Source organism: Hyperolius riggenbachi, chromosome 8 (assembly GCF_040937935.1).
Source record: "Hyperolius riggenbachi isolate aHypRig1 chromosome 8, aHypRig1.pri, whole genome shotgun sequence".
NCBI classification, from domain to species: Eukaryota; Metazoa; Chordata; class Amphibia; order Anura; family Hyperoliidae; genus Hyperolius; species Hyperolius riggenbachi.
This window is the reverse complement of record NC_090653.1, coordinates 81,415,080-81,430,018: the sequence shown is the minus strand read 5'-3', so window position 1 is coordinate 81,430,018 and position 14,939 is coordinate 81,415,080. Positions and strand designations below refer to the sequence as shown.

General features: G+C 46.5%; 1 protein-coding gene across 1 annotated transcript in view; it reads right to left on the bottom strand.

Moving 5' to 3' along the window:
- RAB4B (RAB4B, member RAS oncogene family) overlaps positions 1 to 10,846 on the bottom strand; it is a 55,027-nt gene extending 44,181 nt beyond the window's left edge. The window contains exon 1 of the mRNA XM_068250797.1: positions 10,619 to 10,846. Coding sequence (XP_068106898.1) covers positions 10,619 to 10,634 — 16 coding nt within the window. The 5' untranslated portion in view covers positions 10,635 to 10,846. The remainder of the gene's footprint in view (positions 1 to 10,618) is intronic.
- Between the last annotated feature and the right edge of the window lie 4,093 nt (positions 10,847 to 14,939).

The following is a 14,939-nucleotide window of genomic DNA, read 5'->3' as shown; positions in this document are numbered from 1 at the left end:
CAACGTCCCCTGCAGGTAAAACACTCCTGCAACCCGTAGAGTTCCAATACAGTAAGCAGAATAAGGCGGCATTCAACAGGCTTAAAGGGATACTGTAGGGGGGGGGTCGGGGGAAAATGAGCTAAACTTACCCGGGGCTTCTAATGGTCCCCCGCAGACATCCTGTGTCCGTGCAGCCAGTCACCGATGCTCTGGCCCCGCCTCAAGTTCACTTCTGGAATTTCTGACTTTAAAGTCAGAAAACCACTGCGCCTGCGTTGCCGTGTCCTCGCTCCCGCTGATGTCACCAGGAGTGTACCGCGCAGACACAGACCATACTGGGTCTGCGCTGTGCGCTCTTGATGACATCAGCGGGATCAAAGACACGGCAATGCAGGCGCAGTGGTTTTCTGACTTTAAAGTCAGAAATTCCAGAAGTGAACTGGAGGCGGGCCAGAACATCGGTGAGTGGCTGCGCGGGCACAGGATGTCTGCGGGCGACCATTAGAAGCCCCAGGTAAGTTCAGCTCATTTTCCCCCGACCCCCCTACAGTATCCCTTTAAACTTTATTGAGCATCTCAGGCACAGTATAGGTTACGGATGCACAAATCCACCTGAGGAAGGGCCTGTGTACCCATAAAATGTACATTGAGTTGCTTAATAAATCTACAAATATGTTTGAGCCAGTGGAGTGGCTTCTTCTACTACAATGATGCTTTCTCTAACAATCCTTTGTTAACTTCAACAGCAAGGATTTGGGAAGCCTATGGATCATCCAGAGGCTTCCAACTGAGCGGTGCTTTTAGTACTGGCTGCTAAATAGTAAATGAATGGACCTACTACACGTCATAAAGCGATTTTCTTGAACAAACAAACATAAAAAGTATGGAGAGATCTTTTTCATTTACAGACACAAGCATAAGGCAGCGGTTGCGAGTAATGGCACGCTGACATTCCATACTACGAGAAATTCATCCCTCCTCCTATGCGATTTGCCTTCACTCATCCATCTGACTGATGTTTTGCCTCCATGCTTTGAATTAGGGATGCAATGGTATGAAATTCCACAGTATAACAGTCTAATAAAAATACCACAGAATGACAGTATTATACAATTATTTGGACTCTCTCCCCCCCCCCCCCCCATTAACCACGTAAGGGCCACGGGCTTAAACCCCCCTAGTGACCAGGCCATTTTTTTACATATTAGACCACGGCAGCTATAAGGCCTCTCTGCAGGGCCGTAAAACTCAGCACATAAGTGATTCCCCCCCCCCCTTTTCTGCCCACCAACAGAGCTTTCTGTTGGTGGGCTCTGATCGCTCCCAGGATTGTTTGTTTATTTTTTACTTTTTTTTTTTTTTAAAGCGATCGGCTGTCATAGGCTTCAGCCAATGAGATTTGATTACTCTCCTGCATCCCAGGGGGACAGTCCCTCCCTCCCCCTGCCAGCCTATGACAGTGATCGGCTGTCATAGGCTTCAGCCAATGAGACTTGATTGCTCTCCTGCATCCCAGGGGGACAGCCGGGTCACACGGCTATCCCCAAGTACAGCGCTGCTGTAGATCACAGCACTGTAAAGACTAAATAGACGGCGGTTTAGGTGGCAGCAGCATAGGTAGCCAGGAATAGGTGTAGCCGGTAGTAGGAGGCCGCAGCATAGGTAGCAAGGGATAGGTGTAGCCAGTAGTAGGTGGCCGCAGCATAGGTAGCCAGGGATAGGTGTAGCCAGTAGTAGGTGGCCGCAGCACAGGTAGCCAGGGATAGGTGTAGGCAGGATAGGTGGCTGCAGCATAGATAGCCAGGGATAGGTGTAGGCAGGATAGGTGGCTGCAGCATAGATAGCCAGGGATAGGTGTAGGCAGGATAGGTGGTTGCAGCATGGATAGCCAGGGATAGGTGTAGGCAGGATAGGTGGTTGCAGCATAGATAGCCAGGGATAGGTGTAGGCAGGATAGGTGGCTGCAGCATAGATAGCCAGGGATAGGTGTAGCCAGTAGTAGGTGGCCGCAGCATAGGTAGCCAGGGATAGGTGTAGGCAGGATAGGTGGCTGCAGCATAGGTAGCCAGGGATAGGTGTAGCCAGTAGTAGGTGGCCACAGCACAGGTAGCCAGGGATAGGTTTAGGCAGGATAGGTGGCTGCAGCATAGGTAGCCAGAGATAGGTGTAGGTAGGATAGGTGCCCACTATATAGAGAGCAGGGGGGAAGGGAGGGGGGATGCAGCGGTGATAAATACTCACTTGTCGACAGGTCCTGCACGCTGTACTGGCTTCATTCTACTTCCTGTTCTTGTGTTCAATTTCCTTGTAACAGCGCCCATGGGGGCGGTACAGCGAAGCCAGTACAGCGTGCAGGACCTACCGGCTAGTGAGTATTTATTTATCACCGCCGTTGTTCGTGCGCCTGCTGCTACATCGCATCCCCACCACTACATCGCCCTGCGAAAACCGGTAAGACGAGATTGTGCATGGCATGATTACCATGCACAATCAAACCGCGATATACCGGTATGACAACAACCGTACTCTGAATGCAAAGATTGATACAGTATGAATATATGAATCGTAGCCGATACCTGTGTCATCTACCTTCCATCCTGCTCGATTGACAAAGTTGGCTGATTCAGCATTTCGGCCACTTTTCATTGATTGGGCATACTGGAACACACTCGATTCTCTGGAATGGACGATCATACAGCCAAATTGCTAGAAGTATAGCCACCTTTAAGCGATGATGCCTACCAGCTTATTGTTCTTCTCCTCACCTTGCACTCCGGAAGCCAAACACATGCGTGGCTCACCCCCCCTTTCAAAAGCCTCGCTAGACTCTGTGGCACTTGGGTTTGAGGGTTTGAGTCCCAAGTTGTGCAAGCAAGAGTCAGGCCTGGAACCCACTAGGAACCGCTGCAGTGCTTTTAAATCACTTAAAGGACAACTGAAGAGAGAGATATATGGAGGCTGCCATGTTTATTTCCTTTTAAGCAATACCAGTTGCCTGGCAGCCCTGATGATCCTCTGCCTCTAATACTATTAGCCATAGCCCCTGAGCAAGCATGCAGCAGATCAGGCGTTTCAGACTTTAAAGTCCGATCTGACAAGACTAGCTGCATGCTTGTTTCTGGTGTTATTTGGATACTACTGCAGAGAAATAGATCAGCAGGGCTGCCAGGCAACTGGTATTGATTAAAAGGAAATAAACATGGCAGCCTCTGTATACCTCTTACTTCAGTTCCCCTTTAAGCGATGTGTGCAGCAATTCATTGGCTGATTGCGTTTCCCTCAAACAGCGCTTCTGATTAGCTTCTGTTCGTAGTCCCGCCCCCAGTAGAAGAGGTCATAGGTGTTTCTCTAGAATCAATCAGAGAAGCGTCTTTGAGCTCTACTGCTGGCGGAAGCCAGACCTCAGGACACTGAGTAAGTATAATTAACTCTATTTAAAAAATCAAAATGCTCTGCCCCCAAATCGCTTTTCAGAGTGATTTTGCAGCACTTCTACACATACCATTGAGCGCAAACAAGCTCACAATCCTGCATGTCCTGCAATGGCGACTCACCCTAATCGCACTAGTGGGTACCACACCATTTACATACATTGGCAAAGCATTTTTTGGAATCGCCAGCGATTGTCGGTGACACAAAATGCTGCCAAAATCGCTCTAGTGGCTCCCCGCCTAATTCTCTGTATCTTTTACAGTCAGCCCATAAAGGGTATAATTCTGATTCGAAACTTCCTGTTGGTTGACACGGTACAAGACTTGACTGCTAAAATAAATTACAACATCTGATTAAAACTATTTTGTAATTGAACGTTAATACAAATGAGCTTTGCATTACAGCCTGCAGCCAGCTTTCGTTGATGTAATTTTAGTTTATTTTTTCATGAATATGCAACAAATCACTCCTACTTACCACTTCCTGTCTAGATCAGATTGTGTCATCAGCTCGCAAGTCTGCACACAGCTAGCTGAAATCCATGCTATGCTTCTAGCTGATCTAGGCACTATTGTTATTCTCCTCAGTGAAAAATTATGTTACGCTGTAATAGTAGATGCTGATCAATAATGCAAACATACGGTAGTGATTTTGCTCTGAGGAAATAAGAGAAAGCCTCACAGCAGTTGTTTTCCAGAACTTGGAATCTATGGTCTGCCTTCATGTCTGGATACATAAACTACATGGATGCTCTAGAAATATAAATTCTAAAGTGTGTGCAGCTGTCTCTATGGGTAGTTGGACTCCCATCCAGCACTTCCGCAGGGTGGATCTCTGCCGCTATTCCCCCCCCCCCCCCCCCGACCCCCCGGGAATTACTGTAGCTGCGGTCTGGTGAGATTTCAGCTTCACCTCCACAGAAAGGAATATTGTAGAGCACTCATGTACAAGATGCCACTTCAAATAATCTCTAATGGTTATTAAGGGCCGGTTCAGCTGCCAGTGGGTCGTTTCGCCATACTCAAACATTGTAGCCATACACCACTGCACTATGGGAAATAACATTCAGACAGATGCCTGTGAGGGGAAGAAGCCGTATACCATTGGACTATGGGAAATAGTCAGGCTCTGTCCACACTGTAGCGCAAAACGGACAACTTTTTTCCCGTTTTGCTGGATTGTAAAAAATGACAGTCGAACGGATCCTATGTTATTTATTGGATCTGTTCACACCTGTCATTCCACAAATGATGTTTTGTTGGATCCGTTGTAATAACTGACGCAAAAATCCAATTTGCATGATCAATCTAGACAGCGGATGCATTTCTCACAGAAGCCTGTGGTGGAAACGCATCTGCTCTGGACTCCAACCAGGACAACAAAGCACAACTGGAGACTGCACTGTCCACTTGGGTTGGCTATTGGTGCGCCCCTTCGATGTGAACAGAGCTAGAGCTTTTCTTTTAGCCTTTGGTTGGACTTTAAGCCTGCAAAGATCAATGCACAGCTGTAGGTAGTACATGTTTTGAAGGTGAACAGGTAAATACTAAGAATGAATACTTAAAGTGGACCCAAATTAAAAATACAAGATTTCAGAAATAAAATCTATTTTCTAAATTATAATAATAAATAGCTACCTTTTTTCAGCTGCATGATGACAAATATAAAATATTTTACATTTATTGGAGGAACCCCTCCCTTCCTTTCATATTGCCGGGATTTTCCCGGCAAACTGCTGGAGGAGATAAAAAACAAAACACAGGCTGCTACTGATGATGTCACAGGGGAGGTGATCTCAGCTTGTCTGAGATTTCACATAGACGATGCCCCTGTGAGGGAGGGTAGCTGCTGACAAACACACCCATGATCTAAAACCTCCTCCTAATCTCAGAAGTAATGGCTGCCACCTGTATAACCCTAGTTATGAAAAGAGAAGGGTGAAAAGCATGCACTAGAATGCTCATAGGCTTAAAGGAGTGTTTATTTATCTTTGTATGTGTCAGAGTGGTGCAACTAAATATTTTGAATAAAAAAAATGTTTGGTTTGAGTCCGCTGTAAAAAAAATGTAGATAATCAACATTTGTTGCTTAGACAATTTTCCTTGCTTAAATTTGGATTTAGTTGTGCTTTAATATGTAGACACAGCACAGAGATTTGTACAGCTGCCATTTGCAGACAATGGGGGCTTTTCAGGCAATCTTCTAAGAGCAAAATCAATAATGCAATATCTGCACTATGGATCCAGGTTACTCCATAAGCATCCTGCTAAGAGATTTAGCACAGCTACCTTACAACAAATAAGCTGTGTAGAAACTGCAATGGGAGCGATGCATTCCGGCTGGGCAGCTGTGCGCTTTATTGTAAGGAAACATAAATAAGACAGAATACTTAGAGTAAAGAACGTAAAGCACAGTACAGTGACCCAGAGCAGATTTATTGAATCTGCAAAGTGGATGAATGCTGATTGGGATTCTGCATTCCAGATATTGCCCTTTGCCCTACTGAGTAAAGCCTCAGCTTATGGTTCCTGACTGACCTCCTCTGCACCAACAGGGGCAATACAGTACATTTACACTTCATATTACAGATTGATAATTTGCTGAAGGAAGCACTGAGCTCAGCTATACTTTTACTCTACATGTGCTTATTTTATAATGTGGTCCTTTTTTAAGAAGTAAATTGTACCACGGCACAGCTTTCCCTCAAGCTGGACATCACTTGACTGCTAGTGAAAGATATTACTATAAGAGTTTATTCACATCGACGCAGATTGGCCGTGCAATCGTGTTGGAACGCGCATGATCACACACCATCTGTGAGGTGTCACTACAGTAAATAGGTCAGCACTGCGATTAACCCCCCCCAAAAATGCATGCAGCAGTGCAATAGCACACCGCCCTAGTGTGCAGCGCACACGATCGGAACAGCAAAAGTGCCGTCTATGCACTCCTGACATTCTTGCATGTCGCATACACGGTGCCGAAATGTGCATGGAAACGCCTATGATGTGAACGAGCCCTAAATCTCAATTTTTAATGCTAGGTACACATGATGAGATTTTTTTTAGCAGATTCTGTCAGATCGATTATTTCCAACATGTCTGATTTCATTTCCGATCAATTTTCCGTTTACTTCTATGGAAAAATTGATCGAAAATAAGATCTGACATGTTGGAAGTAATCGATCTGACGGTAAATCTGCCAGAAAATCTCATTGTGTGTACCTAGCATAAGGTTTATCGTAGTTTGTGATTCACAAATTGACATCCTGCATCCATAATATCAATCGTCACCTTCCACATAACTTATTAACGATCACTGAAGTCATTACCAGTTAGCCCCAATCTGTACACGGACATCCTACAGAGATAATATCACTTGCCACCCCAAACATATCCGCCATCCTGCATTGCTAATATCACTTGTCAGTTTCCATCGATCCTCCACCATATAAACATCGCCATCCAGTCATCAGTAAAACGCCATTACCAGTCATTCACGTGAGCTGTCATTTTGCGTTAAAATCACCAGTTACCTCCCATTCACACCACGTTTCAACAGTATTCTGCACCGCTGGCATCACCCGCCTCCCTGCATCCTTATCCACGAACACCACCCGTCAGCCCACGGCCTGCGCACTATTGACATCCAGCTCCAGCACCACTGATATCCATCACCGCCAATTCACACCATGTTTTCATTACAGCAGAAATTGTGGCATTCTGTTCCCACTAGCGCCGTGAAGTTCCTAGCAAAATGCAAAAACAATGCATTTTGGTGCTATTATGTTTCTGTCCCTTTCAATGCAATTGAATAGTTCTCTGCAACTTCACCAAACATTACAGGACAAGAGAACAGAAAAAAATTGTTTGCATTATTCCTGTGTGCTTTGCATTTTGTAGTGGAAACCAGCCCTAACACTATTTGTGAGAAATCCTCAACAAATACCACTTGGCTGCCCTCCTCCTGAGTACTACGGACATCACCTGTCAGCCCACCTCCCAAACCACTGATAATGCCAGTCACCCTACATCATCAATGCCACCACCTATAGCCCACTTCCTGCTACTCTAAATGATTTGCCACCCTAAATTGTCACTTACATCACCTGCAAGCCCACCCCTTGCATACCACTCAAACACACTACTGATATCCTCAGCCAGCCCAGCACCTGCATACCACTGATGTTCTCTGCTAGCCCACTAACTTTTCCTGACACCTGTCACCCCTCATCCCTGATGACACCTGTCACCCAGTATCCTCGACGACACCTATCAACCAACATTACTGACACACCAAATCCCTGACAACACCTGTCATCCCATATCCTGGCACCCCTGAAAACACCTGTCACCCCACACCCCGGATATTGCTGGTCATCCCACATCCATGACAACTCCTGTCACCTCACATCCTGCATCGCTGACAACGCCTGTTATTTCACATCCTGCACCCATGACAATGCTTGTCACACCAAATCCTGCACCCATGACAATACAATAATACAATACAATAACATTTCTATAGCGCTTTTCTCCCATAGGACTCAAAGCGCTTAGGCTCTCTCAGATTCAGTAATTAGTAGGATGAAGTATTCACACAACAAAAGTTATATTTCTGCAAATGCCAGACTGAACAGGTGGGTTTTCAGTCTGGATTTAAACACATCCAGGGATGGGGCTGTCCTGATCTGTTGAGGTAAGGAGTTCCAAAACATAGGGGCAGCATGACAGAAGGCTCTGGGACCAAAAGTTTCCAAGTGGACTCTGGGTATGACTAGATTATTAGAACCTGTGGATCTGAGAATGCGGGGATTGCTACGCAGCTGTAACATATCTTTCAAGTATCCAGGGCCTAGATTATTCAGGGATTTAAATGTCAGTAGGCCGATCTTGAATAGGACCCTCCATTCTATAGGTAGCCAGTGAAGGGAATGCAGGACTGGCATTATGTGGCAGTGACGGGGTTGGTTGGTTAGCAGTCTGGCAGCAGTATGCTTGTCACACCAAATCCTGCACCCATGACAATGCTTGTCACACCAAATCCTGCACCCATGACAATGCTTGTCACACCAAATCCTGCACCCATGACAATGCTTGTCACACCAAATCCTGCACCCATGACAATGCTTGTCACACCAAATCCTGCACCCATGACAATGCTTGTCACACCAAATCCTGCACCCATGACAATGCTTGTCACACCAAATCCTGCACCCATGACAATGCTTGTCACACCAAATCCTGCACCCATGACAATGCTTGTCACACCAAATCCTGCACCCATGACAATGCTTGTCACACCAAATCCTGCACCCATGACAATGCTTGTCACACCAAATCCTGCACCCATGACAATGCTTGTCACACCAAATCCTGCACCCATGACAACGCCTTTCAAGCTACATCCTGCATCCATGACAACACCTGTCACGCCACATCCTGCTCAGCTTACGTCTGTCAACTAACATCCTGCACCACTTACGCCCATCACCTCACTTCCTGCATTGCTTATACTTGTCACCTTACGTCCTGCATCGCTTACGCCTGTCACCTCATGTCCTGCACACGCTTATGCCTGTCACCTTATGTTCTGCACCGCCTACACCTGTCACCTCCCATCCTGCAGCGCTTAAGTCTGTCACCTCACGTTTTGCACCGCTTACACCTGTCACCTCACATCCTGCACCACTTACGCCTGTCACCTCACATCCTGCACCACTTACGCCTGTCACCTCACATCCTGCACCACTTACGCCTGTCGCCTCAAATCCAGCACCACCACTTACGCCTGTCCCCTCAAATCCAGCACCGCTTACGCCTGTCCCCTCAAATCCAGCACCGCTTACGCCTGTCACCTCACAACCTGCACCGCTTACATCTGTCACCTCACAACCTGCACCGCTTACGCCTGACACCTCACGTCCTGCACCGCTTACGCCTGACACCTCACGTCCTGCACCGCTTACGCCCGTCACCTCACGTCCTGCACCGCTTACGCCCGTCACCTCACGTCCTGCACCGCTTACGCCCGTCACCTCACGTCCTGCACCGCTTACGCCCGTCACCTCACGTCCTGCACCGCTTACGCCCGTCACCTCACGTCCTGCACCGCTTACGCCCGTCACCTCACGTCCTGCACCGCTTACGCCCGTCACCTCACGTCCTGCACCGCTTACGCCCGTCACCTCACGTCCTGCACCGCTTACGCCCGTCACCTCACGTCCTGCACCGCTTACGCCCGTCACCTCACGTCCTGCACCGCTTACGCCCGTCACCTCACGTCCTGCACCGCTTACGCCCGTCACCTCACGTCCTGCACCGCTTACGCCCGTCACCTCACGTCCTGCACCGCTTACGCCCGTAACCTCACGTCCTGCACCGCTTTCGCCCGTCACCTCACGTCCTGCACCGCTTACGTCTGTCACCTCACGTCCTGCACCGCTTACGCCTGTCACCTCACGTCCTGCACCGCTTACGCCTGTCACCTCACGTCCTGCACCACTTACGCCTGTCACTTCACGTACTGCACCGCTTACGCCTGTCACTTCACGTACTGCACCTCTTACGCCTGTCACCTCACGTCCTGCACCGCTTTCGCCTGTCACCTCACGTCCTGCACCGCTTTCGCCTGTCACCTCACGTCCTGCACCGCTTTCGCCTGTCACCTCACGTCCTGCACCGCTTTCGCCTGTCACCTCACGTCCTGCACCGCTTTCGCCTGTCACCTCACGTCCTGCACCGCTTTCGCCTGTCACCTCATGTCCTGCACCGCTTTCGCCTGTCACCTCACGTCCTGCAACACTTTCGCCTGACATCACCTGTCACCCCCACATTGCACAACCCTGATAACAGGTCACCTCACATCCTGCACCTCCAACACCACCTGTCACCCCACAGCGTAACCACTGATATCATCAGCAACCTATCCCTAATAACATCTGTCACCACACATCCCTGACCTTACCTTCTCCATTAGCATTACCTACCCCCCCCCCCCCCCCCCTCCATTCACCCCACATTCTACTTCGCCTGTCAACCTACATCACACCGTTCGCATGGATGATGTCATGTGATACGTCACCCCCTGTAGCAGGACTATCATCTGTCATCCTGCATCACTGCTATCACCTGCCATGCACTTCCTCCTCACGACACCACCAGCTTTCCCCACAGCAGCTGCGACAGTCCCTCCTGCTCCTCACCGTAAGTCTCCGACATGTTTCCCCGTGTAGTCGGCTATCCAGGGCCCTCTCCTCCTCCTCCGGCCCCGGGGCCCGGCCTGTCTACCGTCTTCCTCTAGCTCTCCTTGATGCTGCAAGATGGCCGTTCCGGCTTCACATACAGCTCCTGCCCAGACTACGCTACCAGCGCCGTGGCGTCATCAGAGAAGTTTTCCCAAGTAAAGGTGGCCGTCCTGGCTTCACTGCGCGTCCAGGCTGAGGATCTCACGCAAATGGCGTCACCGAGTGGTCACAACAAAGATGGCCGCTCTGGTTTCAGTGTTTACTCTTCCTGGGCGTCATGTGAAAGAAGATTGGAGAGAAGTGATTTCTATCTGCTGTCAGAAATTGTTAGGCCAGGTTATGTTATTTTATAACATTACTATATGTATTATATTATATACGGTAGCTGGAAGACCTAGTCTGAGTGCTGGTGAGGTGTATGTTTTACAGTATAAGGACATGTGAGGTGCATTAGAGTTCAAATTATCCAGAACTCAAGTAATCAGAAGTCTCAACCAACCAGCACAAATCGTCAGCAGTACTCACAGTGGTGAAGGCCAACTTCTAAAGGTGGCCACTAATGGTCCAATTTCTAGCGAAAAATCATTCGAGCGATCAGATCGGATGATCATTCTGATTGGACGAAAAATATTTCACTACGCCATCAACGAACCAATCTTTGCTTCCTATTTATCACAACCAACAAGAAAATCCACATTTTGGTTTGACAAAATTTGTAATCGTTGTGCCCACCATCAACTGAGATTATTTACAACAAATCCGATCAGAATTTCTGATCGCTCAAACGATTTTTTGCTAGAAATTGGACAGTTAGTGGCCACCTTTAGTCTGTTTGTGGGCTCTGCTGTGCTAAAGACTGGGTTCCATGGCTTCCTTAAGGTTAATGTAGTTTAAATAACTGTGTTTTAACATTTAATACAGAGTTCACGATATGTATATAGAGTAGGGTATAGTACTGTATTAGCTGGGCCTATTTTTTTTTACCATTAAGTTTTGAGCAACCAGAAAGCACAATTATCCGGCATCAGCTTATCCCCGTCGGTGCCGGATAACCAAGACTCTACTGTACTATCTTTCACCATAACCTGTTATTTGTGTGTATCTACAAAGGATCTTATTTATAAAGAAAAAAGTGCCATTATTTCTATGACACTTTTAAGAACTTCATTGTTATAAAATCAGTACTGAGATAAAAAAAAAATCACTTCTTTTATTTAATTTATTGGGACCTACGGCATTTAAAAAAGGGATTCAAATGATATCGTGTTTGCTAATGCTGTATTTTTTAAGTTGCGATTACGTTTTGCATACTGGTTATTAGCACTTGACCATCAGTGCCAAATGGTATGGACCACGTGTAAATACATGAACCACTTTGTGGACCTAGCTCTACATACATATGGTAGGTATTTGCGTACTGGTCTGACCCTAAAGCAGGGGTGTCAAACTCAAATACAAAGTGGGCCGAAATTGTACAACGGGACCTAGCTGCGGGCTGAAATTGTACACTGAGACCTAGGTGCGGGCCAACTTCAATGTCTACTGTCCATCTTCCTCCCTTATAAAGTTCTCTGGTGTCTAGTGGTCCTCCTTCCTCTATACAGTTCCCTGGTGTCTAGAGACCCCCCTTTACAGTTTCCTAGTGTTTAGTGCTTTTCCCCCTACCTCACCATATAGCTTCCCTGGTGTTCTAGGGCTTCACCTCCAGTATAGCTTCCCTGGTGGTGTAGAGTGGGCCAAACATAATGCATAGTGGGGAAACCACTTGAGGGCCAATTTTAATGGCTCTGAGGGCCAAATTTGGCCCACGGGCCGGAGTTTGACATGCATGTCCTAAAGCAAATGAAGTACTCTGGAGCACTCCGTATCAAATAATGCATATATATAAAGTCCAGAATAATGAACAAGATGGATGGATTGCTGGCCCCAGGATAGCGACATTTGACAGGCCTGTGTGGCAGTAGTGTTAAATGTAATATTTCAGTTTGCATTTTTTTAATAGCAAAAGGTGCCAACATGGTATTTACAAGATGCAGTGAGATACGTCTATTTCCGCATTGCATCTTTGTGCAAGTATACAGATGTGCTCATAAGTTGGTGCTAGTCTACTTTAGGGGTCCCAGCAGGAAATTTTATAGGGAAATTCAGCTAACATAAGGTGGACGGCATCCTCTCGAACTGCTCTCCAATAGGTTGTAGCGAATTGCGCCCACTCTTATTTGTCCAGTCATAACGCTTTGTTCTGTAGGAGGGTACTACTATTGGAAAACTGTTCTCTTTGAGATTTCCTGCTGAGTCCCCTAAAGTAGACCAGCGCCCATAAGTTTATATGCTCTGTCAGAATTTATGATTTCTTAACCATGTTTCATAGATTATGAATAACACATAATCTTTTCTTTCACTCAGGGTTAGTGGTTGGCTGAAGTCATTTATTGACAAACAGCTGTGTTTAATTTTTTTAAATAATGAACACTGCACAAACTACTCAAATGACCCTGATTAAAAGTTTATATACCCCAGTTAATACCCTCTATCGCTAACATTAATAGCTTGAAGTCTTTTGTGGTAGTTGTGGGTGAGGCTCTTTATCTTCTCAGACAGTAAAGCTGCCCATTCTTCCTTGCAAAAAGCCTCCAGTTCCCATAAATTTGACAGCGGGCGGCAGTTTTAAATGCAGGACGTAGATTCCATGGGCTTGATTCACTAAGCTTAATAGCGGGAGGTACGATATATGAGCTAGTGAAGTATCGCGGTAACGATACAACACTAGCGTGCGGCTTTTGGAAGGAGCGGCCACTGCTAAGGAGAGCACGCTACACTGCCAGTAGCGCGCATAGCGTGCCAGCGATAGGAGGAAGGCACGGTAATGTAATTTACATGAGCAAGATGATTACCTCGCACTATTAAGCATTACCTTGCGCTATTCAGCTTAATGAATCAAGCCCAAAGTCCTAAAACCTACAGCAGCACTAATTAGCTTTTAACTAACTTTTCCTAAAACGGAAAGTAGTTAATGTGTATATTCCCCCAACATACAACTCTGGTGTGATAAAAGACGGCATACAGTTTATCTCTAAACATCCCTGTGAACATGTGGTATCAGCAGGCTACTTTTAATGCAGTTTGAAATCCCAGCATTAATAGATATCCATCTAAACAAGACCGAGCTACTCCATTTGCAAATCTTATGTCCGAACTCTCATATGTAGATGTATGGCTCCACTTTAACCCCTCTCAAATAGCATCTATACGTGCATCTCAGCCACTTTTGCTACGTCCTCTCAACTGCACCACTTTTCTGAATCACCAATACTACTTAGAGACTTATCTCAGGTGGCCGCATTACCCAGACTAATGTCTGATCATTCTCCCATATACATACTGTAGTTGTTTCATGGGGATATTAACCTTCATTCCAACTCTGGAAACTGAACCCCGTTTGGTTAGATATCATTACTACACACAAAAAGAATGAGAAGTAAAAAGGCGCTACTCTGTCTCCCTTTCCCCCCAATCAATCAGCTGCTTGATTCTCAAGGTGTGGGTATCCCTTTAATCCCCACCAAACATAAAAATAGACAAAAAACAGAGAATAGCGCTCGTATCCAATTTATTATTGATAGTTTATTTATCTATACATAAAAAATATATCTAGCCTTTGGAATTAATACCATATAAGCATAAAGGGTTTCATATACAAGGTCACTTCTGCATATACTTTCTAAAAATGTTTTTTTAATAAGTGGAACAATATAACTTCATTCATGGCATACACACTGTCATGCATACCATGGAGCCACCTGAATCTCTAATAAAAATTCCCCATAAAAAGTTCTCCAATAAAATCCGTGTAAATAAGTGCATTGGGTCAATCCACCTATATATTTATAGCAGTCCCCTCCGTTATCTCAGAGTATCTATTCACCTGCCACAAAGGACGCTTTCAATCACTTATGCGTCCAGTCACTTACGCGTCTTGCAGCTTTTCTAATTTTCACATGCGGGCTCCGGCCGGTAGCCTCGCAAGCAGGACTCCTCTCTCTTTCCGTATCGCTGCCCCCCCGGTACGGCGTCCGTTTGCAAGCTCCTTACAGCTCCGTGCGCTCTGGCTGCACAGCTTTCCGGGTGATTGACCAGTTGGGAGTGACGTCACTTCCCTTTCCGGGCTCCTGTGTTCCAACCAGCGTTCCAATGCGATTTCCTGCTTTCAAAGCTCCCATATGCAACCATGCACCTTATGCTGTACGTGCTTTTGTTGCAGAATGTGGAAACAGTGCGT